Consider the following 27,972-nt stretch of genomic DNA (forward strand, 5'->3'; position numbering starts at 1 on the left):
TAAGGCAGCTCCCCAAGCAAGCGGCAGGCCGATATGAGGCTACAAATGAGAAACCTGATCGATCTGTGTCCTGCTCAGCAGCCCATCCGGGCTGGCCAGGACACTTTTGCTTGTGTACTAGGTTCTTTAGATGAGCCATGCCTTTGGTAGAGTAGGAAAAGGGAGCAAAACTGAAAGGTATAGAACTTGCTGGAGGCCTTGTCTGCCTAATTCCTTTCCTGTTGCACTGTGTGAATCTTTACTTGAATTCTGTGAAAAGATCCAGGGGAAAAAAAATCATCAGAAATGTTTATCACCAACCTAGCCCCACCGCCCATGCAGTGCTCCCAAGAAAGCTCATTAAGCCCCATTGCTATTAGAGTTATGTGCTTCCAAAGGCTTGTTGTGACAAGAAAAAAATAACGAAGACATGCTTTCTCCAAGTTGTAAGTGCCCAAGTCAAAACACGCTGCTTTTCCTTGTCCCTCTGCCTTCCCTCAGACAAGCCTCCAGGCTGGCTTTGTGGATCTCATTCATGCATACCCGCATACTCATCCTCCTTCAGCCAGTGCCAAGCCAGTATTTACTCAGTACCAGGCCCAGTGAAGACTAAGGGACCTTCCCTCAAGGAGTTCAGTTTGCAGAATGGGAGAGACAAGCACATAAACGGTTTCCTGTAAACTATAGAAAATACCATCTCAATCCCCATTTCAATCCTTCCCACTAGGATTCTAGTTTCCATGGAGTTGCCTCCACCTACCTCTGTCCCACAGGTGCGGAGCTAAAGGGTGGGGAACAGACCCAGGTGGCAAGTCACGTCTGTATGCCCTCTCCTGACGAGCCCATGTACCCACTCCAGGCAACAGAGGTTCAGACATGACTTGGACAGTTCACGGGAAAGGGACAGTTAGCTCAGCCCCTTCATCAGACTCAGTTCCACAGTCTTCAGGGAAGTCTTTTAAAGGGAACCCTATCTCGTGAGACTCTGTGGCTCTCCTACTGCAAATCCAAGCCCATTACTGAGAATTACCCTTTACCACCAGGGATTTCATGGGACATAGCTATGCTCTGCACTGAGCTTTGTCTTTTCCTGGTCAGAGTGGATTAACATAGGATTGGTTTGTCCAGGAAGCTTTCAGGAGTCACTGGAACAGTTCCTGCCTTCCAGGAAAAATAGAAAAGTGCAGGTCAGTGAAACAAAACCCTTTTGACAAGTAGAAAGGTCCACAGTCCCTTAGGCCTCTTCCAGGATGGATGATTTCAATTTCACTAAATTCAATGTAGTTAAATTTAAATTTCAGTTCAGTTTGGCACTTTCGAGCCCTAGGACAAAGACAGCATCACACTAGGCCCCAGGGATGCAGCAGAAACTAAGACCGTTGAGCCCACACTACCCTCACTAAAGCTGCAGTCTCCAGGTCTGGCCTTTGCCTGCTGCTCAAACCAGGCCCTGATTCTGGAGGCCCTGACAGCTGGCCCTCTGTGCAGGGACCGCTGGCATCCCCTGTAGCCCTGCGTGTGGCCAAAGCAGACTCGACCAGGTGAGGGCTGAAGTCACATGCAGGTCTCCCCAGATTCTGGGGTGGGGAGCAGCAGGTGTCAGTTGTACAGAATCATCTGGGTTACCACCGCTAGTTATGTACTGATAACTCCTCCAGTTGGCAGACCCGGCATAGGCATCAGCTCTCCCAGGTGGTAGCCTTTCTGACCAGAAGCTAATAATGTAGTCTGAGGAATTCTTAGTAAGGCTGAACAAGAGACAGCCTCCACTTGCCACTGAGCCTTCCCTCCCCCAGTCTCTGCTCATTTCAACCAAGCCCTCCCCCTCAGCCCCGGATCTGCTCCAGATATCTTCCTGGGGCTCACGGGGTAGCTGTGTCCCTCTCCTAGCCCCACCTGGTCCAGGGCCTCTCTGAGGAGAGACCTGGGACCCAGGGCTGGCCTTGGGAGGCACAGTGACTGCTGAGTCAGAGCCATTGGGGTCCCAGTGGATGCTCCTCCATCTCTCATTTGCACTCTAATCACTGTAGTGGACATAGGGATGCAGAGCTGGCCTCCCCACTACACACATGTACACCTTGTGCTCCTCAAACAAGAGGAGGACTCCACCCCCTTCCACATCCACCAAGCCCAGGCACGTGTTCCCTGAGGGCGAGTGCATTCAGGACCAAGCTGGTCCTCTCCCCCAGGCACACCCAGGGACAAGCTGCTGCCACCTCCCACAGGACCTCCCCACCCCTGCCATTGTGGGCTGGAGCCAGCCCCTTTCCTCACCTTTCTTTCTCCTGACCTTGTGCAACAGAGGTGCCAAGGGAAATAGGGTGCGATCCCTGAAAAAGAAGCGGACTGACTCGGCCTCAATTCCCAGCCATTTTGGCAAATCCCAAATCTGGGCTTTGCCCTCTATGACCTGGGGCTGCAACGCCACGAGGAGGACACAAGACAAGAGTACCCTCGGGGTTAGGCCCTACCTATCGCCTTAGCCCTCCTCAAGACCTCAGTCCAGTCCCTGGCCGTCTTCGCCCAGCCCTAGGCGGGGTTCCACCCTCCCACAGCCAGCCTCTCCCAGCTCCCAGACTCTCCCCCGACCAGCTGTGACTTAACCCCGCCCACAGTCTGACTTGCCCATTACTGTCAGGCTTACTCCAGCCTGTGGCGCCACCTCCTGGGAGCCAGTGGACACTGTCCCTCCTCTTTGGCCCAGAGGGCCTGGCAGTTGGCTCTCTGCGGGGCTCACACGGGACACACCTAAATCACCACCCAAGTCGAGAGCTGCCCCTCCAACCGCCCAGAAACCACCCAGGGACACCTCCTGGACACACAGAGTCTTCACAGGGACACAAACAGACCAACTTTGCCCCATCTCAGCTGTGATTCTAGGGTCACCACCACCGAAACTGAGGGCAGAGCGGCCTGCAGGTGCAGGAGCACCCCACTCCCAGCAGATGGAAACCCTCACTTTCAATCTCTTGCCTACCTTCTCTGCGTCTGCTAGCCTCCTCATAAGGAAAAGGGGGCCCCTATCTCCTGAGGTGAGGGGACGGGGCTTCAGATAATTTGTTGCTGCTCTACCATAGGAACAAAATTTTACAGTCTAGGGGAAAAAAAAAAACCCTACTTAGAATTGAATCTGTTTTGCACTGGCCACGGTACCTGGACCTTGCCCTCAAAATGGTGGATTGAGAAGGGAAGCATAGCAGGAAGTGTTAGCTTAAAAACTTTAGCCGGTCTGTATTTTTAAGATACAGTAATAGAGAGAGAGAAATGAAGCACGCCTTTGAAAGGTGAGTGGGGCCTGAGTGGGGCTTTCCACGCTTTAGAGGAGCCAGAGAAAGGTCTCCTGTAGGAGATTTTTCTGCCTGTGGGGAGCAAGGTGAGTCAAGGGGAGCCTCCAATCCTCACCAAAGTGGTGATGTTCTAGACAAGGCTGGCTCTTAGGAGCTCTTAGACACCCTAGTATTCTGCAGCCAACACCAGGACCCAGGCCTGGCCTGAGGCAGTGCCTTTACACCGGGAGAGATGGAAGAGTCTTCTAGCCTTGCTTAGATTCCCTGCCCTTTCTAGAGACAGATGCACTGGGGGTGACTTGTTATCCCGACTCCACCCCACGGTTCCCAGGATTTCTCAGAATCCCTTGGAGACCAGCACCGTCCTATCTCACAGATGGGGAAGCCAGGCCTGACAGATCCTGGGAACTTGCCCTGGGTCAGAGGCAGAGGGGAAGGCAGATTTCTGTAGGTCAGACAGCTCCCTCTCCCTTACTGTATCCTTTTTTTTCCTGCCTCTGCCCTACACCACCCGCTCTAGCTTGAAAAAAAAATGTGAGTAAATGGTCCCTGTCCCCACCAAGGTGAAGCCACAGAGATCTGGCAGGAGTGCGGTGGGGCAGGGCCCCGCCAGGCCAAGATCAGACATCCCTAAAGGAGAGAAAGGCAGGGCTGAGGCAGGAGAAACTTGTGGGTTCTCCGGCACCCACCCCGCTATCTTACTGTTCTTGGCTGAAACCAGAAATCCCTTTCCTCGAGTTCAAGAGTGAGTCCACTTAATCCAGTGGCTTTAGGTTAAACATTAAGCAGAACTTCCTGAGGCCAAGAGAGCAAAGGGCAGGGTCATTTCCTAGGTCCCTGCTGCTGGGTCCTGGGGTGAGGTATATGTGTCTCTGAACTTTCCTGGGGACAGCTTTTCCTGGAATTTATCAGTGTGGTATTTAGTATGAGGCACTGGTGGCTCAGAAGGTAAAGAATCTGCTTGCAGTGCAGGAGACCTGGGTTTAGTTCCTGAGTCGGGAAGATCCCCTGGAGAAGGAAATGGCAACCCACTCCAGTATTCTTGCCTGGACAGTTCCATGGATGGAGGAGCCTGGCGGGCTACATTCCCTAGGGTCACAGAGTCGGACACGACAGAGCAACTAACACTTTCACTTTCCTCCTCTGAGTAGTTGTCTGACCAACTCCCTGCTCTGGGACTAAGTTCTAGCTGCAACATACGACCAGTCTCAGCACTGGGTCTTGAAGGTTCTGAGCAGAGGAGCAGCCTGGGGGCTGTAGGTGGTGAGGGCCCTGTGGCGGTGGGAGTGAGCCCAGAAGGGGCACCAGTTGTTCCGTGACCAATGGCCCCTGATCCTGCCTCTGAAGACACAGCTGCTGTATCCCCTGCCTCCCACGCCCTGGGCAGTGTCCTCAGACAACCCGGCCCTTCCTGGGCACTAAGTCATACTAAGCCTACCCAGCTGGCCTGTCCACCCCCGGCGGGGCACTTAGGGGGCAGGCCCCCAGAAACTATAACCATAGGCCCAAAGAGGGCAGAACAGCCTGACCAGAAACCACCCTCCCCTTCTCCCCACTCAAGACCAAGGCCAAACTGCCTGGAGACTCCCTGGGAGGTTTGGCCAGCCTCAACCCCACAAGGTGGTGGGCAAGGGGCCCAGCCTGATAGACCCCTGCCTGGGACCCACTCTGGGGCAGACCTCCTCTGTAAGACCTCTTGCACCATCCTCCCCTCCCACCCAGTCTCACTGGGTTTTCCTGCCTATTCTTCCCCCCACCCCCCAACTACAGATGAGGAAACTGACGCACAAGCTATGTCTCAGCTGGTTTAGGCAGAAGAGGTGCTAGGGAGGGCTCACTGGTTGCCAGAACTCCCAGTGCCAACCACCACCCCTCTCAGAGGCACAGAAATGGTAAGGATGTGAAGGCTATCTGGACAGCTGCTCAAAGGCCACCTCTGAGTGGGCCTAGCCGGGCCCCCTCTTTGCCTCTGTTACATGGACTCCAGTCCCACCCTACACTCAAGTCGTGTAGGGGCCAGGGAAATAGATGCTTGGAGGCAATGGCATTGTAATAAAGACACTGCTTTTATTTAGTTCGATATGTTTCTATACAGAATGCAGAAAACACATCTTAAAATCATATAGAAGGAAATAAAAACACGTCAGTGGTTGGTGAACACTTGAATGTGAGATTGGCTCTCTGTCTCACAGAGTCCAAAGACCATTGCCAGCCAGGCGCTCAGGGGAGGAGGCTGCCTGCAAGGGCATTGTTGCTGTTGTTATTCTGTTCACTGCCCCATTGCCTCCTGTTGCCATGGCAACAGGCCATTCTGGGCCAGCCACGTCTCTGCGTGGCAGTGCCCAATGGTGGGGTTGCTAGGGGCAACGGAGCTTATTTGGAAGGCCTTTCAAAGCCCTCACCTGGAACACTGGAAATTGTTTATTTTTTGGCGAGGTCATCAAAAAAAAATCATCCCACCAGGTCAGATCCAGCTTGTGCTCCTGACTCTGGGGCACTGGGGGAACTCCAGCTTGGATCAGGACATGGAGGCACAAGGACCAGTCACCACAGGTCCAATGAGCCCTCACTACAGGCTCCAGCCACCAGGGGCACCGCTCACCCCACTGGCGGGCCAGGCAGGAGAGAGAGGCTGGGCCCTGTTGGAGGAGGTGCAAAGGGGAACGCCCTCCAGAGAAGGGCAGGGTGAAGACCCCTCCACTCTGACCATCCCTCCCGTCCTGAGGCAGCACACGCGAATCCTCTGCAAAACGGTCAATATGGCTTAGAAGTGGCTGCTTGATGTGCACAGGGAGCCTGGGTCCACCCACCTGCCCTTGATCACAGAAGGGACACATTATTGCAAAAGGCATTCCTCCCTAAAAGCTACCCAAAATAACTCTCAGACATCAAGAAGTCCTGCTCAAAACAGTTTCTTCCAAAGGAGGAAAATCAAAGCTGAGTGGGTGCCCCTGAGTCACGGGACAGAGATGCGGATGGATGGACGGACGTTCTGCTAAAAAAGGCAAAAGGAGCCCCAGTGTAATTCTGGAATTTAAACCATTAGGAAAAGAAGGGGGGGAAAAATCAAAATGAGCAAAGCTGTCAGTCCCATGGAATCAACACTAAGAGCTTGTACAAACTGCTGTTAAGCATCACCATTTTTAATCTTTTTTTTTTAATAAAACAATTTGAGGCTGTATAAAAACTTTAGTAAAAAATTAGCTTCGAGAGCCCACAGATTTTTTTACTATGAACTATTGCTGGCACTCCTCCCCAGCCACCAGACCTTGCCCAGCTGTTCAGGCCCGAGGCCTGGGACTGGAGCGCCAGAGAAGAGGGGTGATGTGGGTCAGGGTGGGGCTGTGGACTGTTGGGACAAAGTGGCCAAGGTCAAGTGAGGAAAGAGCGTCACATGACATAAAAATATTGCATCTTCACCAAAATGTCCCCCACTGAGTGTTTCAGAAACCATGATATTCCTTGGGGCGGGTGGGAGTGGGGGGAGAAAAAAAACCACACACAGAAGAAGGATAAAAGAAAACAGATTGATGTGGTCGAGTTCCTCGACCTCCCCAGCCGTCCCCACGAGCAGCTGGCCCACCCTGGAGCACCTAGGTTGGGGGCCACGGCCACCGCCGCCTCTCGGAGTCCCCTTTCCATGGAAATGAAGACCCCTTGGTGGTGGGCCGCTAGCGTGCATGGGGTGGGGGGTGTGGATGTCCTTGGCCTAAGAGGCCCCCTCCAGCTTCCAGCCCCTGGCAACGGTGAGACAGCAAGCCCAGCACCAGGGCCCTGGCCCCTGAGCCAGGGCCAGGAGGCCCCCAGGCGGGCTCTCTGGGGTATCAGAGCAACCAAGTTTACGTAGTGTGAAAAAATAGGATTCCTTTGATAAAAAATACTGTCCCTTGGTCTTCTCTAAGTTTGAAACACCCTGGGAGCTTATTTTTAGCAAAGCAATTTCCCATACCCACCCCCAAATGATACATACAAGTTTAGGTAAACAGCAGATTAAATGTAAAAACTTAACCTTAACGTCTGAAAGTCCTTTGAATTTAATCTTTAGCTACTGTTTTCCATGTTACATCCTGCAGCTAGACACACGTGAATAGAAAAAAACAGTACAGTTAGTGTTAAAGGCAAAACGCAGAGAGCCGCCGGGAGGCCGCCCAGCACTGCCTGCGAGTTCATTCACGGTTCCTCGCTCCCTCCATCTACCTCTACTCCAAACGGTGCTTTCAGAGCCAGCCAGCCTTCAAAAAACGCAGCGAAGGATTTTCTATGAACAAACAAGAAGCTGTTAGGCAAAAATTAAAAGGAAAAAAAAATGTCCCCAAAGTCTCTCCAGCGGCTTTGGGGTTTAGGAGGACCAGAGAGGGCGGGCTTGTCCAGGCCCCGTGTGTGTATCCGTGTGTGCTAGGTCAGGTGTCGGCTCCCAGTGGGCGCTGGTCTGCAGGCCACCGGCCTCCACAGACAACACCGTGTTGTCTCCAGGGCCCTGCCCTACCCCTACCTCCACCCAGGCGCTTGTGGGTTAAGGGGGCACGTAGGGAGGGGGCGACCGGTAGGGGGTCATGTTCTTGGGCCGGGAGCCCTTGCCCTCCATGGGGGCTGTGAAGGGCGGCGGGGGCTGGTAGGGCGGCGCGCTGGGATCCTCATCCCGCAGGGGCGCATACTCTCCCACGGTGTCCTGGTTCAGGGGAGTGGTCTCGGGCACGCTCTGGTTGGGGTACTCGGGAGGGGGGAGGGGGGCTTTCTCCTCCTGCAGGATCAGTGGCATGCTGGAGGAGGGCGGGGGCTTGGAGTCGTCCAGCTCGTCCGCAAAGATGATGGGCACCCCCTTCTTGATGAAGGTGGCTTGGTCCTCCAGGGTGAGCTTGCCCTTCCGCTTCTTGCGGTAGCAGATCATGGCAATGATGCCCGCGATGAGCAGGATGGCCGCCACCACCACGGCCGGGATGACCGTGTGCAAGTACACATCGTCCTCGCTGCTCTTCTCGGGGTCCCGGTCTGGCACCTCCGTGGCTGGTGCCTCCGAGGGCACCCTCCTGGGCGGCGCCACTGGGACAAACTGGAGATGCCGGCAGCTGCCAGAGCCCGTCACTGTGATGCTCATGGCCTGGAAGTCAGGCTCCAGTGCGTTGATGAAGGCGGCTCGAGGCTTCCCGTCATCCTCAGCGATCCTCCGGCTCAGCGCCGTGATCTGCTCCTTGGGGCAGGGCTCCAGGGGCAGGGTATTGTTGGTCCACTCCACCACGATGGAGCCCCGGGTGATGTTCTGCAGGGTGATGGTACTGCAGTTGCGGTCCCCAAAGGCAAAGGCCAGCTTCTTCACCAGGGCGATCTTCTTGTGAATGTCGTTCGTCACGGCTGCAGGGTCACCTGTCAACTTAGCCTTGAAGCGTGCAGGGGCCTTGTCCCCTTGCGGGCGCCTGTGGACATGGATCTCAAAGGCATCCACCGCCGACAGGCCCCCCTTGTCCGTGGCGTGCATGAAGTACTCGTGCTTGCCCACGTGGCTGCTGTCTGGCAGGCCATACATGAGCTGGCTGTTGCTGTTGAACTGCACCCACGACTTCTCGCCTACCAGCTGCTGCTCCCGAAGCTTCAGGGTCAGCTTCAGCTTATCAGTGGTGGTGTCCTCATTGTCGTAGAAGGTATCCGATGGGATCTTCACCTCAAAGTAGGTGCCGACCCAGGCGTCCACCCTGTCGATGTGGTTCTTGAGCTCTGGACGCTGGTTGGGTTCCCCTCCGTGGGGTACCCCGCTGGTGGTAGTGCGGATGCGCGTCGGCGGGGAGGCAGTTTCCAGTCTGGTGATGGGTGCCTTGGTGGTGACCCGGGGCACCGGTCGGGATGTCCGCGGCTTCTTGGTTGGCCTTCGAGTGGTGGTGGTAGAGGAGTCAGTAGAAGGTGTGGCTGGTCTGGGCGTGGACACTCGTGGCTTCTTGGTGGTCATCGTAGGAGGGGTGATGACTGCTGTGGGCTCCACGTAACCAGGAATGGTCATTGTTGGGCGGATCTGGCTGGGAACTGTGGTGCCAGCTTCTGACACCCGAGTGGGCTGGATGGGGCCAAGGGTTGGGGTCTGAATAATGGCACCTCGAGTCCGAATGGTGACTGTGGGCTTCCCGGGAACAGGGTCCCTGACCGGAGGAGCCATGGTCTCGGTTGGAGGAGCAATGGCTGGAGACGTGGGGGTGGGCACAATTCTGGACGGTGGCTCCTGGATGGCTGTGGTGGGGGGCCCAATGGCCGTGACAGGCGTGGGCGTGGCATGGATCTGCCTCCGGATGCGTTTGGGCAGAGGGGGTTTCTTGTTGGCAATGTGCCAGCCCACCACAGGGTAGCCGAGCTGCGCAGACATGGTGCCCTTCCTGGCGGGGACCTCCACACCACGAATGTCAGGCACACTGTTCTGGTTCAGGGCGCAGCCCAGCTTCCAGGAGAGCAGGGCCCCGTTCTCCACCACCTTCTTTGCGTTGCCTGGGCCTGCCATGAAAGCCGACATGTCAAACAGTCTGTTGTTCACCACGGGTACCAGCTTCATGTTGTGCGGCTCAACTTCAGAGAAGCCCCGCATCCGGCGCAGCAGGTCGATCCTTTGCTTTGGGGTCATCTTGGTGAGGTCAGCGTCCAGAATGACTGTCAGGACGGTCACGGGCTCATCGGCAGCACAGACCGAGGACACCACCTCGCCGGGGTCCGGTGAGGCCGCCCGCAGCGACTGCGGCTCGCTGTGGTCTTCAGGGTAGACCTCGATAGAGAACACGCTGGAAGTCTGGGGGACGTGGCTCCCGTTGGCCCCCAGTCGTGCAGCGCTGACTGAAATGTAATGCACCCCCTTATCGGTGTCAAGGGGGAGACCCTCCAGGGTGTGGCTCTGCAGGTCCCAGTGCAGCCAGGATGGTAAGGCCTCCTTCCCCGCGGCTGATACCTACGAGAGACATCAGTGTGAGTTAGTCACTACGCTCACTGCATAACGTGATCACAACAGTTAACAGGGGCCTAGCCTGTGGGGCAGGCCTGAGGTACAATTCAGAATTCCTGTTGGAGGAACCACCTCCGCTTCACCTGTCACAAAAGACTGGGGCCGCCAGATGGGCTAGCGTGGAAGGCCAATGACTCGCCCAAGAGAGTCACACAGTGGGGCAGTGCTGACACAGGACTGGTGCCACAGAGCTCAAGAATGCTGCAGTGACATGCCTGCCACCTACTCACCCACTGTGCCTGCAGGGTCAAGCCCGAGGCTCTCCCTCCTCAGCACTCCTTTCCACCCTCACCTCAGACTTCTCCCCGGCCCTCCACAGACACCACAACTTTGCACACGTCCTACGCTTGGCCTGGAGTGCCTTTCCTGCCCAGAAGCAGAAATACAGCGGGGTGCAGGGACAGCTCAGTGCCCCCAAGTGACTCATTTTACAAATGCCACGCTACATTCCAGTGCAGTGGGGCACATCTGGTTAGCTGTAGCTGATGTCCCCATTAACCCTGCTTTTCGAATCTCAAGCAAAACTGCAATGCCCAGAGAGGGGGGGAATGGAAACAATGGCTCTAAGAAGAGTGTTTACCAAAGGCATCCCAAGGACCTCTGGCCTGAGAGAGAGTTCAGTAGTCCACTTCATTTGGGAAATACACGGAGCTCACCTCCGCCCTTGGAAGGCTGGAGCACAGAAGCAGGCCTCGGGAACTCATCCCCTTTTCCACCCAGCAGCACCTCCCAGACTTATTTCAGGGCCGAAGTCCTCTTCCACCGTGACGTGACTGGTGATACGTAAAGCCCCCCAAGGGAATGCCACCATAAAAACTTCCACTGTCAGCTGACGAGAGGGAAACGAGACTCACCTCTTGTCCAGGCCTTACCTCTGACTCCTCTCACCTTTGGGAAATACCCGCTCCCGCCCCCCGTGCAAGAAAGGGGGGACCTACTCTCTGGTCTGTCTCGAGGCACTCGGCTCCACTGTCCTGTTCGTCCAGTGCAGAGACACGCTGGCTAGCAGACGGGATGTCTCACTGCCAGCCTCAGCCCAGGGACTGCCCTTCATGGTCATTGCTGCTCAGGAGAGGGACACCCCAACAGGCTTCCCTCCCTGTGGCAGGAAGGCCAGAGCTATGTCTGCTGGGTTCCCTAGGGGCCCTGGTTCCTCAGGCTTCCTCCTTTTTTTTGGCTTCCTCCTCCTAATTAGCCAAGTGGCTAAATGATTGGGGAGGAGACCCTGAACTTGTACCTACTCTTCCCAGCTGGGCTCTAGGTGCACATTCATGTGGCACGCCATTCCATCAGCCTTATCAGAGACCCGAAGTTTACCCCACTTCTAAAGAGATTTTCCACCTCCAACAAACAAGCCATGAGAAGACATGTAACATTATTAGAAGTTGTCCTTCACTGACTACTCTCTGAACCACTGAGTTCACTCAGGGTCTGTGAACACATTCCACCTAATTAATGTACCATCAAGAATCACCCATCTCATCACTCACCATGCACTGCAAACGCAACCAATTTCGGAAATATATTTTACTGTATACAGTTATATACAGTAAAATATATACTGTATAACTGTATAGTTATTTTACTGTAAACATGGGTGTCTTCAAATCCATGGAAAATACTAAATATATTCTTCCCTTACAATCTTTTTAGCTACAAAAATACTTATTACAACTGCTTTGACTGAAAAACCTGTGCTTTAAATTTTTTCAGTTCATGTATGCTAAATACAAAAACTGCCACATCCACATATAAACATGTAAAGCAAAGGCTGAACGATCCAGATTTGCGAAAAATGTGAAGCAAAGGTGTAAGGCCAAATGGAGCAGTCAGGGGACCATGACGTGTTTCCCAGGGGTGGCACAGGGACTGCGGAGCTGAGAGGAAGACAGTGGGTGGGCCAGGGTGTAGAGCCAGCTCTCCGGCCACCCACGGCCACTTCTCCTAAGCCCACTCCATGCCAGTGACCACCACTGGATGAGAGCACACCTGCAGGACAGAAAAAGGAGAAAGGGAGGCCGGAACGGAGCTCTGGGTGAGGTCAGCCAAGCAGGAGCTGCCTGTAGAGAAGATGCAACAGGGGCAAGAGAGACCAGGAGAGGCTCCAGGTGGCTGCCAAGTGGCCTGCCTCAGTGGTCGGGCAGTTAGGCCTGCGCCCAGCCCTGCGCGTTCCAGCAGCACAGATGAGCGAGCAGTCCCAGTGCTTTTTCAAGTCCGTCTCGGTTATGTAAGGGCGGCCTATGACAGAGAAGGGCGCCCACCTCCTCAAGCCGCCCTGCCTGCTCGCTTCTTGTTCTGCGGACCCCAAGAGCCACAGTTCTGCTGTCAGACATTTCCAAGGAATAAACCCAGGTTGGCCAAGACTCTCCACACGCCAGTCTTCTTTAAACTATGCCAAGTTAACATTTTAACATGTTAACAATGTGTTAACATAAATAACAAACATTAAAGAAAACCCCAGGTTTTACCAAAAAGCAAGTTATAATGCTCAATCTCAAACTGGGCTATGGAAGAGCAGACTGTGTAGCTTTATTTTGGTTATGGAAATGAATTCTTTCACTATGGTCTACCCACAGCTTTATAGACATGTGGGGTAAGCCAAGTCAGAAAAACAGAGCCAAGTCACTCCAACCTGCACCTGCCTTCCCGTCTGCAAATTCTCGCTCCTCGGAGTCCCAGAGCCCTGGCCACAGGGCAGGTGTTCCTCCCGGATCTAGAGCCCAAAGAAACAGTTCCCAGCATCGTGGGTCCTCCTCAGACAGGAAGGAGAGGCATTAACGTGCACAGACTGAAATCCATGCATCTCTGAGCGTCTTGGCGCTGCAAACATCAGATCCAGGCCGCACTTTGGCTGGCACTGATTCATTTTAATAGAGGGGCTACAGGAAGCAAAACAAATCCAAGTTCCACAAGAAACCTAGCCAAGACGCAGGTAAGCTGGCACCTCTGCATTTTCAAGGCCATTTTAGGGAAAGTCCCTGAACTGGGAAGTCTGAACATGCCTGAAGGTCTGGCAGTGTCCACGTCCCCAAGGATTCCACCAGCTGCCCCTCCCCCTCAAGGGCCCTCAGTCAAGGAAATGCTCTGAGATGCAACACCTGCTCTACCTTGACAAAGCAGGAGACCCCCCAGCCCAGTCCACAGGAACCCCAGACATCCTCCCCAGCTTTCAAAACTTCCCACTTCCAGACCACTTTTCCTCTTAGGGCCTGAGGGTGAAGCAGGATGTGAAAGTTCCTTCTCAGAGACACAGTGCCTGTGACAAGCCAGGGCTCATCTCTATAATAACACCCTACCCAAGGGGAAGCCCCATCTTCAGGAGCTCTTGGCTGACTCCCAGCTGCAGGCAGTCTGCAGCTTCATCCTGCCTCAGTTTTCTCATATCTAAAAACAGGGGGAAGATGCCAACCTTGTGTGATCACAGGGCCAGGCACACGCTGGACTCTGTCAGTGCTGGTTCCCTGCCCACCCCTCTGGGCTGAGAGAGGACACAGCACACATTGTGAGGCTCACAGCCACAGGAATGGGTCCAGGGTGTGTCCAGGCTCCACTCCCCAATCATCCTGCCCAACTGGCCTCGGACCCAGCAGACACTGAGGCCTTGTCTCCCTGCTCATAGCCCAAAGCAGAAACTCAAAGCATCAAAGGAGAGCGGAGAGGCCAGAGGAAGAGGAAGCCAGGACCCTCTAAGGGAAGCAGGCCAAGGCTGGGGACCCTCAGGGACTTGCTTACCTGTTAAGACCTGTTTGCTAAGAGTGGATGAAAACATCGAGGGGGCCTGGGGGTGGGGAGAACCCACTGTCAGTGACAGCCCACAGCCAGCACTCACCTCCTTTAAGTCGAAAATGGGTGCGACTGATCCTGGCCCATTTGCACTTGAGATTCTGACTATCCTTGGAAACCTTCATTTACTTGTACAGAAATTTCTGTCTTCACTGTACTGTAGCCAGCCACGACTAACCCCTAAAAGCTGCTAGGCTAGGAATGGCAGGCAAGAAGCAGGAATCAGAGCTCTGTGTGAAGTGCTCATAGCAGCAGCACATGTATTTAGGGTGACAGGCTGTCCTGGACATGAAACTCCCCCACCATTAAATACCAGCACAGCCTGAGAGTAAGGAGACCTCAGGCAATGGGAACAGGAGGCAGAAGCGGCAGGAGGAAGCCTGACTTGACATCACAGGCTCCAGATCACAGGTCACCCAGAAAGAGCCAGAAACCTCGTCGGCTTCAGCAACCCTCAGAGAGACCACACTTCTGAGATGGAAGTTAAGCCCGGCACTGAGGAAAACAAGATCTTGAACAGCTATACACCCAGTTTTAGAGGTCTTGATCAATAAAGTACATCCAAAAACATTGGAATCAAATCACTGAATCAAAATCACAAAACCTGAGCAGACCCACAAGGAGTTCTAAAGACTACCTGCCCTGTGATGCCCGCAATTAATCAGCACAACCAAGGACTGGGGAACTACCAAATAGAGAGGTTTTGGTCACGCCTCAGTCTATACTAGCAAATGACTAGTAACTGACTTCCTGTTCAGTTCTCAGACATTCTCTCCAATTGCTTATCTGGTACCTTCTCTTGCACAGTAGCCTGTCAAGCACGCAGTATGAAAAAAGACCTGTGTTGCAGGTAAGACCATGCAACATACGTAGAGTCTCTCAATCCAAATCAGTATCCTTCCACTACAAGAAGAAGAAGAAACGGGCAGAGGAGCTTCTATTACTTCGCGCTTCATCAAAGAGCAGGTATCTGCCCACAGTCGGGGCCGTGGAGCTAGGCAGACCTGAAAGACAAAACTGAGGAGTTGGACTCTCACTAGGGCCTAATTAACTCTTATGATCACTGGCTCCTAAAACTGAGAAAACCTAAGTTTTATCATTCAGAACCCACCAAGTGGTATCTTATCCATGCAGGTGTCACAGGACTTATAAACAGCAAGCAAAGACTCCGGAAAGATGGATGAGCACTTTCATACTCATGTCACTTGGAGGGGCTAATGACAGACAGCAAAGAGGGATCTTAGGAATTAAGTATAATCAAGAAACTTCTCCTCATTTGGTGAGAAGTCCCTGACACTACAAACATTTTGGAGGGTCTTCTGGCACCTTCCAACCAACACCTTGAGCCAGGACAGTCCCAGGGAATCGGCCTGGGCCCTTCCCTGAATACCTAACCAACGTGCCAGCAGAGGGTGTTCTCAGAGGCCCATTTCCCAGAGGCACAAACTGCTGCCCTGTGATACCACACTGCTTGGGCCCCTGAGCAGCCTGCCCTGGTTAAGCCCCTGCCTTCACTCAGACCTGGTCACTGGCTCCTGGACCCTGCAGACCCTCTCCCCTCAGAAAAGCTACAGACCACCTGTCTGGCTGGGAACCACAGGCAACACCCCGAAGGTACTGGCACATGAAGCAACTGTGTGGTGGGCTCCTGTGCTGTTCGGGGTGAAGGAAATTGTCCTTCTGATGGACTCAGCTTCCAGTTTCTGAGTCCCTGCCCCCCCATGGCACTGACTCACGTTCAGGATGAGCCTGTGTCTGGCCGTGGACTATGACAATGAAACAAATCTGCTCTGCGGCCAAGCTCAACTTCTGCAAATGATGCACGTGGGCAGTCACATGGCTAGGCTGTGGGGAGATGGCACATGCCAACAGGAAGAGCCTCTGGCTGGAGGTCAAAGGGCCAAGGCTTTGCCCCCACATAGGAGAAGGAACCAGGGTGGACACACTTTGCTTTGCTGAAACACGATCATTGGTCCTGCTGCGTGACATTCAAAGCTCACACCAGAACACTTCCAATACCACAGAGGCCAAGGCCACAGGATCATATGTTGAACACAACTTGTCCAGCCTAATTGGTGCCCCTCTGGTCTGAATTATGAAGCATTTTACCTGATGTTAACTGTTCTCATCTAAAAAAAAAGAATTCATCATTTTCCCCCCAAACTAAGGGACAGCTGAGCATAATTATAGCCACTAGTAAATTCTCAGAATCAGTCCATCAATCCCAAGCCCTGAGATCAACCATTTTCACTCTGTCGTGTTCTTTCAGTCATCATCAGTAATTTTTTTTCCCCCTAAAACATAGATGCTTACATATCTAGTAAGTATTTGAGCTGATGTGTCTGGGCAAATGCCATTCTGACGACCCACCCCCAAGGATGCCTGCCTTCGCCAACCCGCATTTCCCGGTGTGCCCTGTTCACAAGGGAGCCATTCAGAGCCAGGGAACACCCACTTGAGGCAGGAAGAAACTGCAGTTCATCTCACGCAGGCGGGGTGGCCGCAAAGCTCTCAAGCATCCAAAGAAATGCTCCTTTCATGAGCTCCCCTTCCTGGCCAAAAAGAGTGGCCATTGTTCTGCGGGGAACAATTGGGGGCCGATGCCAACGGCTGAGAGCACAGTGCCAGGAAGGGCTGCTCCCAGTCTGCCGACATCTTGGGCTGGGAGAAATTCCACATTGTCTCCAGACAAGGAGACTGAAGGGAAGCAGGGATGAAAAGCCATCCTCGAGGGCACTACCAAAATGAAACATCCGAGGGGGGCCCCAGAGGGGCAGCCCAATCGTTCTGTGAGACGCAAAGACTTCTGATCACCCCAGAGAGGAGGGGTTGGAAGGTCTTGTCATATAATCACCTTCCTCAGCCATTCCTGCTTGCGTGCATGCTCAGTCACTTCAGTCGTGTCCGACTCTTTGCGACCCCATGGACTGTAGCCTGCCAGGGTCCTCTATCCATGGAATTCTCCAGACCAGAATACTGGAGTGGGTTGCCATGCTCTCCTCCAACGGATCTTCCCGACCCAGGGTCTGAACCCACGTCTCATGTCTCCTGCATTTGGCAGGCAGGTCCTTTACCACTCGCGCCACCTGGGAAGCCCTCAGCCATCCCTACACTCACTCAACTCAGAGGACAGGCGCCCTTAGGGAGCCGGCGCCAATCCTGCGGGAAGTAAGGAGGGTCACTTACACTATGGCCTACTTGGAACAGCTTCAGATCTGCCCAGCGAAGGCAAAGCTGGCTTCTGTGGGACCTCTCCCCACAGGACCTGAGAAATCTGCCTGCGTCAGGGTGGAGGAAAAGGGCTCCAATGCTAAAACTGAGCCTGAAAGAGGCAGCTGTACCCATGCTGACAGAAGAGAAAACGAGCCAGCGGCCTGGGGTGGGTCCTGAGCTTGGCGTATCTGTGGGGCAGAAAGGGGCTGCTGTGCTGAGACATGGCATGCACAGGGCAAGGGGAGAGAGGAGCCAGAAGCCAGATCAAACAGGGCTTAATCCTAAGTGCAGGGGGCTTGGGAGGCCTGTTCTGAGCAGACTCGAACTTTACAAAGATGTCTCTTGCCTTGGTATGGAGAACAGACGGAGGCAGGGTGCCTGGGAAGAGGTGAGCGAGTGCTAGTTTGGCTGATAGCAATGTTGATGGATATGACTTGGAGGTCACCCCAACAAGGCTCCTTGGGACCAAGATCTGAAATGTTCCTCACATACCCAAGAATACTGGGCAGCCATTAAAAGTTATACTCCCAAAGAATATTTAAATAACAAAGGAGAAAAACTCAAAAGTACAGTGAATGAAAGAAGGTTAAAAAATATGATTTCAGGTCTGTCTAAAATGTCTGTGTGCCTATGTGACATGGATACTTGTTGACGAATGCAGAACACGATGCACAAGTACACTAGTGGTAGGAACCACCAGAGGTTTTTTTCCTCCCTTTCCTATACATTTATACATTGTTATTTTAACGGCGTGAAAAAAAACTCCTTTACTGTAAAGGCTTTTCAATCCTGTTTTACACATAGGGAAACCAAAGCTCCAGGAATGAAGTCAAGCTTTAAGATTTTTTTTTTTTAATGTAGACCACTTTTAAAGTCTTCACTGAATTTGTTACAATATTGCTTCTGTTTTCTGTTTTGGTTTTCTGGCCCCAAGGCATGTGGGAACTTAGCTCCCCAACCAGGGATCCAATCCACACCCCCTGCATTGGAAGGTGGAGGAAGTCTTAACCACTGGACCACCAAGGAAGTCCCTGAAGTCAGGCCTTCTGATCTGATTCCCACCCCACACAACCCTGATGTTAAGACTGTTTGGGACAAAGAGTCACACACTTTCATCTGTTTTTCTACAGGTTAATCAGCTACCAAATGGTCTGCTTTCCACAGATAAATACGCTCAGATAAAATCCTGTTTTCCTAATAAAATCTCTGCTCCCCTCGTGAGTAAGCCTGTTAAACATCTCTCTGCCAGCTATAGCAAATAGCCAGCTTGCTATATCAACTCAAGGCAACTCTGGTCCAGACTAATCCATGTACAACATTCCAGTGGCCAACAGAACAAAGGTAATCAATCACTACAGGGTTTGGATATTCCGAAGATGAAATGTGATGCTGGGTAAGAAATGTACTACCAAAATTGCCATTCTTCATCTAATAGTGAGACTAGAATCTGGCTTACTGGGCTATTATGAAGATAACATGGAAACCTTTTGCAAAGACACTAAAAGCCAGAAGGAGCTCCACAGAAGTGAGCTAGAATCTTCAGAAGTATGATGACCTCTGAGAACACGAGGCCACCCTAAGAGTAAGCTGTGACATAAAGAGAGGGGGCCAAAAAGGAAGAGAACACAAGGAGGGTCAGGGGAGGAGTGAGTCTGCCCAGATTCAAAGGTGCAGAGACACACCTCTCAATGCAAAGAGTGGTATGGAATTTGTGACCATTTCTAATCTAGAGGCCCTGAGTTTGTGGGTCAGAGAGAGGCAAGCTGGTAAAGACTCATTAGAGCCTCACTCTGCTTTGACCAACAGAGTACAAAGGAAGTTCCAAGCCCAGGCCTTAAAAGATGGGCAGCTTTCATTTCCTGTATCTTGGAATACTCAGTCTTCCAAGGAATACCTGTACACAGGTACAACCCAGCTATTGTACCTGTGAGGAAATCCAAGCACCGTGGAAAGGTCTACATGGGGAGAAACCAAAGACTCTGATGGGCAGCCCCAGCTTGCCAGCCGTGAGTGAGCCTCATGTTGGAAATGGATCCTCCAGGCCCAGGTGAGCCACTCTTAACTAGTGCAGCAGAGATGAGATCCCCAGATGAGCTCTAAAGCCCTGAATTCTTGGCCACAAAATTGTGTACAAAACAAATTGGCTGTTTCAAACCACTATTTTTGATCCTTTGAATATACCAATAAATCTCCAGGACACTATATGTACGCAGAAGTCTAAATACAAAACCGATATAAAAACTACCATAACAAAGTATAGATCTTGGAATATTTTTAATTCATATTCAAGTTACGTCTCTGAGGAAAGTATGCTATAGTGCAAGGGTCAGAAAACTATGGCCATGAGTCAAATCTGGGCTGCCATCCGTTTCTGTACAGCCCATGAGCTAGACATATTTTTTGCCATTTTTAAATGACTGAGGGGGGGAAAAAAATCAGAAAAAGATACAGCATTACTTGACATGTGAAAATTATATGAAAGCAAAATTTCAGTTTCAGTCAAGTTTTTAAAAGTACAGTTTTACTGGAACAGAGCTACGCGCATTCGTGTGCACACTGTCGGCGACGGCTTTCATACTGCACTGGCCAAGATGGGGAGCTGCAACAGAAACCGGACAGCCAGCCAAGCCAAAAAAATACTTACTCTCTGACTTTGTAAAAAGTAAGTGTGCTGACCTCTGCTCTAGGAGATGCTCATAGCCTGAGGGGTATACCCCACCCACCCACACTGCCACCTTGCACCCTCACTCAGGAGTTAGGGGAAATTCCATAAGCCTAAAGGGATGGTCCTTCTTCAACAGAAGCTTCCGGTTGCACCAAGTTCCCATCCTTCATTGGCCATCTCTCTTCTGTTACCGAGATCTCATGCTCCTTTGTTCTCTGGGTTGCTTGAGAACAAAGGAAATGAGGCGAGGCTGAAACGTATGTACTAATTTTGGGTCTTAAGGGACTGAATATATTAGTAAACATAGAACACCCAAGCACAGCAAAACTCTTGATATTTACTTATACCTTATATTTTTAAAATATTTTCAAAGCATTTAAAAGTTCCATATTTCTTGGGTTAATGAAAGGAGACCGCTTCCTTATACACAAGCCCTTCCATCGAATCCCTAACTTGATGACCAAAAAAATCTTCCAGAGAACAGATGTAAAAGCTTTTTAATAGTGACACTCTCAAAATGGGAGTAAGAATAAAGGTTTCGGATGCTACGCTGAGGAACATGGGGACCCTCTAGTGAATGTCAGCAGCTGTCCCTTTCTTAAGGAAGGACCACTTAATAGGTCCTGAAAGAACTGAGCTCAGAATTGCCGGAAAACTGAAAAACTAAACTTTAACTAAAATAACCTAAAACTAACACTAAAATCAAAACTAAACTGCAAGATGAGAATTCTTCCTCAGTTACAGCTTCTATCCAGTCTCACCTTGATGACTTCTCCATTGGAGGCAATTAAATCTGTTGGAATGGTCACTCGAAATGAGCGTCCGACGACAGCCGTGCCATCAGGAATGCCAACCACCGTGGGAACAGCCTCGTGGAGGCCTGAGAGTGCTGAGTGCATGGACGCCTCGAGCTGGTTCTCCCAGTCCCTGACGGCCTCCGAAGGTTCACTGGGCCAGTGGGACTCAGTCACGGCCACAGACAACAGAAGGAGAAAGGTCCTCCCCCAGAGGGGAAGCGGCAGCGATGAGCCCACAGACATCCTCATCCCCGGTTCAAGTCTGTTCAGGCAGATAAGTCTCTCCAAGAAAAGAAGCAAGCGACGTGGTCCCAGGACTGGGTCCTCACCCTCTGCACACCTGCTCCATCCCAGAGCACCCAGAGCCTGAAAAAGAAGAGAAGACTCAGACTTCAGCAACTTCCACGGTTTCCAAGTTGAGCACAGGCAGTTAATACCCTCTAAGTGTTCCTGCCCAAAATATCTACCCTGAGTTGGATTAAGTCTCCCCCCGCACAGCCCAGGGTGAGAGCCACCAGCTACACGTGGCTCCTGAACACTGGAAACGTGGCTGGTCCATTAAGTATAAAACACACAGCAGATTCTGAAAACTAAGTATAAAAAAGGAATGTACAATATCTCATTAATACCTTAAAAATATTGATTACATATTAAAATAATATTTTGGATATAAAAATATCTAATATAGTTAAGTAACTATTAATAAATAGTATATAATAAAAATATTAAATACATGATTAAAATTAACTCCACCTGCTTATTTTTATTTTTTTCCATATGGCTGCCAGAAAATATTAAATGACATAGTGGATCACATCATATTTTTGTTGGGTAGTGCTGCTCTATACCTAACTTCCAATTTATAGGAAACACAGGGCTATGAAGACACAGACAAATCTGGAATATATGACAGGACCTTCTACAAGATAACTGATCTGGTTTTTCCAAATGCTGACACCTCTAAATATAAGGGGACTATTCTAGACTTGAAGACTGCAACCAGATGCAGTGTGTACATCTTGACTGGACCCTGGACTTACTTTTGTTTTTAATTAATTTTTTATTGAAGTACAGTTAAATTACAGTGTTAATTACTGTTGCACAGCAAAGTGACTCATATACTTTTACGTATATGTGCAGTCTTTTCATATTCTTTTCCATTATGGTTTACCACAGGATACTGAACACCATTCCCTGTGCTATACAGCAGGGCCTTGTTGATTCATTCTATACATACCAGTTTGCATCTGCTAATTCCAAACTCCCAATCCAACCCTCTGCCACTTCCCGCCAGCTTGGTAACCACCGGTCAATCTTCTATGTCCCTGATTCTATTTCTGGTTCATAGATAGGTTCATTTGTGTTGGAGGTACTTTAAAAAAAAAAACACACACACAAGACCAGCTCCCAAAGGGATAACTGACAAATTCTGTATGTGGGCTGGAGATTAAATTTATTGTTAATTTTCTTAGGCAAAATATGGCAGTGTGGCTTGATAATATCATCCTCAATTCTGAAGTATTCAGAGATGAAGTGTCAAAAATCTCTGCAACTCATTTTGAAATGGTCCACTGGGGGGAAAAAAGCGTGTGCACGTATACAAAGAGATAAGACAATGTGGCAAATACCACAAATACTTTTGGAAAAACTGAAATACCAAGTATTTGCACAGAGGAGTGTGGCCAACTGCCCACTTCTTACACCCCCAATACTGCCTATATTTGCACTCAGTGCTAGTGAACAAAATTTACTTGAACTCTCTTATCCCCCACCCCCAATAGTGCCTAAAACCCTGCACATTGTCCCCTGTCCGCCACACCAGCTTCAAGCAGCTCATGACCTGCACTGTGGGGCTTTCTGGGTGCCCACAGATGGCCACAACCATCACAAGCAATTTCCCATTCTGAAAAAGGAAGAAGCCCTGCCCCGAGCCAAGCTGTCTCGGGGCCACGTGATACTTTCTGACGTGGGTAATGAAAAGTAAATAAAAACGCTGAAGAAAACAAGGTCACTGAAACAGCCAGCATACTCTAAAGTCAGTGTAAGTCCAAGCCAAAGCCAAAAGGAGTTTTTCAATGTTGATTTTGCTATTCTTGTTCATATTTGTTGAACTAAAATTCATGAGACAAAAGCCAAAAAAGTGTAACAATCCTGAGGGTTGGAAGTCCTATCCTACCAAACCAAGACTTATCACAAAGCTACTGTATCAGGTGGGGCAGAGCAGACAGCAGACTGCGGAACCAGTGAAAGTGGAAGTTGCTCAGTCATGTCCGACTCTTTGCAAACTCATGGACTGTATAGTCCATGTACAGGAATTCTCCAAGCCAGAATACTGGAGTGGGTAGCCTTTCCCTTCTTCAGGGGATCTTCCCAACTCAGGGATCGAACCCAGGTCTCTTGCATTGCAGGCAGATTCTTTACCAGCTGAGCCACCAGGGAAGCAGAGGGACAGCCAAAACCAGCTCGCAAAGGAGATGTTCAAAGGCGCCAGGACAAGTGTCCGTCTATATAGAAAAAAAGTTAGGTTCTTCTGTCATTTCTCCATCGAAAACAAAACAAATCCCAGGTGGATTAGATACACAGATGTAAAAAGAACTCTGAAATTTTTAGAATATAGTAGAATATCAGCATAAGGAAGGATTTCATTTTTAAAAGATCTCCAAAAACACAAAACTTTAAAAAGACAAAATGGACTTTCACTTCCAAGAAGATGAAGGAGGTGTATTTCTCCTTAGTTTCCCACTAAATACAAGAGAAAATTCTAGACACTATATAGAAAAAATAAACATGAGACTTTTTTTTAACATGAGACTCTTAAAAAAAGTCAAGAGAAGAAGGCAGAGCAGCTAGGGACCCCAGGATTCAAGGAATGATAAAAGTAGTGGGCTCCCTGGGTCTTCTTTTTGACTCATATATCCCAGAATTGGGAGCTGAAGAAGCTGGCAACCCAGAAATGCCAACAGAGGAGGCAAAAAACATTCTAACAAAAGTCTGTTCTCTTTAGCCAAAGGAGCAGGAAAGGGGTAGGCTAGCAAGACAGAAAACATTTAGACAATAAAAGCTCTATTCGAGCCAAACACCACAGAAAAAAACTGTGGCCCTACTCCCACCCATGCTGGCGAAGGCCAAGTGGGGAGCCTAGACTTCCACCCTCAGGAGGCTGTAATAAGACCCCCCCAATATCTCCACTGGGGAGGGCGCTGGGACTTTCATCCCCACTGGCCAGTAACAATGCACCACCCTCTTCCTCCAGCCTCACGGTATCAGTGGAAACTATTTGGGAACCTAGACTTCTATAAATTCCCACCCAAGTAAGAAGCAGCAGCCTCTCCCCTTCCCTGCTGGATGCTGTCAGAGGAGGACTGGTCAAAGTCAGAACTTTATCATCACTGCTCAGCAGTGGCGAGGCCCACAGAACTGGAACTCCAGATCTTTGCTGCAGTGTGCAGGCTTTTCTCTAGTCGTAGCAAGCGGGCTCCAGAGTGCATGGGCTTAGCAATTGCATTTCAAGGGCTTAGGTGCCCCATGGCACGAGGGATCTCATTTCCCAGACCAGGGATCAAACCCAAGTTCCCTGCATCGGAAGGTGGATTCTTAACCACTGGATCACCAGGGAAGTCCCCATTTATGTAATGTTCTTGAAGTGACAAAAATTTTTTAGAGAGCAGATTAGTGGTTGCCAGGAGTTAAACAGGGAGTTAGGACATAAAGAAAGCAGATGTGGCTCTGAAAGTGTAGTGTGATGGATCCTTCTGGTGACAAAAAGATTCTGTATTTGACTATATAAACATCAATATCCTGCTTGTAAGATTGTAATATTATTTAAGATGTTATCATGGGGGGAAATATGTATGGGTAAAGGGCACAGAGGATCTCTCAGTATTATTTTTAACAACTGCATATGAATTTACAATTTTTTTTTAATGTTTTAACCTGTCCCCAAAAAAAGAAATCGGAATTAGAATTTTAAATTTCTGTACAATAAAAGGATACCATAAAGAAAGTAAAAACAACCAACCACAGCCTGGGAGAGAGCTTTTTCAGGGCATACAGTAGCTGAAGGGTTCCTATCGAAATACATCAGGTACCCTAAAACAATAAAAATGGGTTGAGGAGATAACAAGTACTTTACAGAAAATCTGAACAGCAACAAACATACAAAAAGATGCTCAACCTCCCTAGTCATCAAGGAAAAGGAAATTAAAGCAACGTGAAAAACACGTCTGCCCACCAGACTTGCCAGCAGTATTAAATGCCATACTTCTCGAGGGGGATACCAAATAACCATGGACTTAGAAGCTGGGGTCCTGCAGGCACTGGTGCCAGGAACAACTTAACTCCCAGTGAGGTTCTCTACCAGGAAAGCCAAGGTAGGAAACACCCAAACTCTCCAACAGCTGGTGTTCACTGCACCCTGGGTGGAGGTCTTCTCCTGAGACCCTTATATAAACTGCCCCAAATTAAAAGCTTTTCTTGAAGCTCTTTTCCCAAACTCTCCAACAGCTGGTGTTCACTGCACCCTGGGTGGAGGTCTTCTCCTGAGACCCTTATATAAACTGCCCCAAATTAAAAGCTTTTCTTGAAGCTCTTTTCTGAGTTTTTGTTTGCTAGTTTGTTTTTAACTATCTCCCAGTTTCTTAACTGTCTGTGCTTCTGTACCCCTTTTACAGTTTATCACTTAATTTTTAAACTTTCCTGGGTCTTCTGTTTTATACTATCTTAAACTGTAACATGAGAGTTTCTTTTACTGTTCCATAATGCTTTCTCCAATGGCCTTTTCCTTTCTTATACATAGTAATTATTATTTAGTAAATGGTGCAGCTTCATCAACACCCCCACAAGACTGTAAGCTGTGGAAGGCAGGAATGCAAGGGCGGGAATGCAATCACTGATGTGTGCCAAGCACACATCTAATACACGAATGGAGAGGATACAAGAGGTGTTGTTTTGTTTGTTTGTTTAAATCTTGTTCCCATGTCTTCACTCTTCTGTGCACTTACTTTTCTATTTATTAGATCCAGACTATCTTTTACTTTTCCGATCCAATTCTCCATTTAAACATTCTCAGCTTATGTGAAAACAAGCCAACAGTATGAGACACACCCTTTCCTAGCAGGAACACAGGCTCAGTCTGCTATCTGCGGACATATGACGACACGGGGTATCTGGTTCATGAGCATGACTAAGTGTTCTGCATTTAGCAAGCGGGCAATGACCAGGGCACAGCTCCAACTGCTGCTATGTGTTGATTTTCCATGTTCTGGGGAGAAAAGGTCTTCTTGAAAATTGGCCTTGCATCGTTCTGATACTGGCTTCCTATAAACAAGGGTCAGTCTCCCTGTGCTAGGAACTTGTCAGGCTGGATCCAAACACCAGGATTCAGACATCCCTCTGGGAGGTTTTTCAGTCAGTTCAGTTCAGTCGCTCAGTCGTGTCCGACTCTTTGTGACCCCATGAATCGCAGCACGCCAGGCCTCCCTGTCCATCACAAACTCCCGGAGGTTTTTACACAGAGTCATATAGTAGGTCATCCAGAGGTGGAGGCACTACAGAGGTCCTCCTACCCATTCTTCAGAAGCAAGGCCTAAAGAGAGGTAAACACTCAACCATGGTCACATACAGCCTGAGGTTAGAACATGGTGGGAGGAGAAGGTGCCCAGGAACCAGAGGAAGACTGTGGAGAGAGTCATCCAGCCTCCCTGACACAGCTGCTCATTTCAACACTGCGCATGCACACTCACAGGATACCCTCCGGAACCAGGAAATGCTAACAGTAGCCCAAGAATACGTCTTAGTTCAACTCACCGCCGTGTGGCTGATGGAGGCTGCCGAAGCTCTCCTGCTGAGAAATGGGTAGTGGCTTTGGGTAACGTACTCCTCTGTGCCAGTCCCCAGTGCAATGTCCACCATCGAGTCTGAGCTGAGCAGTGCTCCAGACCCCAGCAAAACCCAACTTTGTGAAGAGCGCCTTCCCAGAGCCCGGGTGAAGCCCCTGGCACTCTGAACACCTGCTTGGCCAGCCACGGCATACAGTGTGGGAAATGGGCACACTTCCTTTCTCCAGCTGTGACGCTGGGGACTCTCCAGTGATGGGCAGAAACAGAAAGCCAAGTTTTCAGCAGTCGTCTACAAAGTGGTGTCCTTTGTGAAACAAAATGCGTCCAACCTGCCTTGGAGGCAGGTGCACTTCAAGTTGACCACATCAGGCAGCAGGGACACAACTAGAGAATCAACAGCAATTACTCGATGACAGACGAGGGCCCCAGACACCGGAGGCAGAGTTCACCAGGAATGAATGCTTCTGGCCTCCCTCCTGTCACTAATCCCTATCTCTACGCAAATGAAGCACGTGGAGGGGGCAGGCAGAGCATCCTGTGACCCTGTCCAGACACACCTGGATCCCTGGGAACTAGAGGACTCCCTCTGGAATTCAGCCCCAGCAAGGAAGCAGTTCTGTTCAACTAAGGATATCAGACCTGCAAGTACCGCCAACACAGAGGCGGCTCAGGCAATAAAAACTTTCCACTCAAAATACTCGAGGAACAAATGCACACCTGGCATTAACACAGTTCATAGTGAACTCAATGTTTCCTCACATGCAAGAAAAACCCACAGAGAATGAAACTTTAAAATATCTTAAAAAAAAAAAAAAAAAGTATTATTCAGCCATTAAAAAGAATACATTTGAATCAGTTCTAATGAGGTGGATGAAACTGGAGCCTATTATACAGAGTGAAGTAAGCCAGAAAGAAAAACACCAATACAGTATACTAACGCATATATATGGAATTTAGAAAGATGGTAACAATAACCCTGTGTACGAGACAGCAAAAGAGACACTGATGTATAGAACAGTCTTATGGACTCTGTGAGAGAGGGAGAGGGTGGGAAGATTTGGGAGAATGGCATTGAAACATGTAAAATATCATGTATGAAACGAGTTGCCAGTCCAGGTTCGATGCATGATACTGGATGCTTGGGGCTGGTGCACTGGGACGACCCAGAGGGATGGAAAGGGGAGGGAGGAGGGAGGAGGGTTCAGGATGGGGAACACATGTATACCTGTGGCGGATTCATTTTGATATTTGGCAAAACTAATACAGTTATGTAAAGTTTAAAAAAAAAAAAAAAAATCTTAACATCTCTGAGAGAATGGCTCCCTACTAGTTTTTACTTTCTAGGAACGAAGGAGAAGTTGTGGGATTCAACCCATTATTAACCACACAAAATGAGGCAGAGGCAGCCTACTCCACCATTGGCAGGAACCCCCACATCTCC

General features: G+C 50.1%; 1 protein-coding gene across 3 annotated transcripts in view; it reads right to left on the minus strand.

Annotated features, from left to right (window-relative positions):
* Nucleotides 1–5,313: 5,313 nt before the first annotated feature.
* DAG1 (dystroglycan 1) overlaps nucleotides 5,314–27,972 on the minus strand; it is a 49,387-nt gene continuing 26,728 nt past the window's right edge. For all 3 annotated transcript variants that reach the window (XM_025272352.3, XM_025272353.3, XM_006053262.4), the window contains exons 2-3: nucleotides 20,659–21,060; nucleotides 5,314–10,182 (exon numbers count right to left, since the gene is read on the minus strand). In XM_025272352.3, coding sequence (XP_025128137.3) covers nucleotides 7,780–10,182; nucleotides 20,659–20,943 — 2,688 coding nt within the window. In that variant the 5' untranslated portion in view covers nucleotides 20,944–21,060 and the 3' untranslated portion in view covers nucleotides 5,314–7,779. The remainder of the gene's footprint in view (nucleotides 10,183–20,658; nucleotides 21,061–27,972) is intronic.

The sequence above is a fragment of the Bubalus bubalis genome, chromosome 21 (genome assembly GCF_019923935.1).
Source record: "Bubalus bubalis isolate 160015118507 breed Murrah chromosome 21, NDDB_SH_1, whole genome shotgun sequence".
Classification (NCBI taxonomy): Eukaryota; Metazoa; Chordata; class Mammalia; order Artiodactyla; family Bovidae; genus Bubalus; species Bubalus bubalis.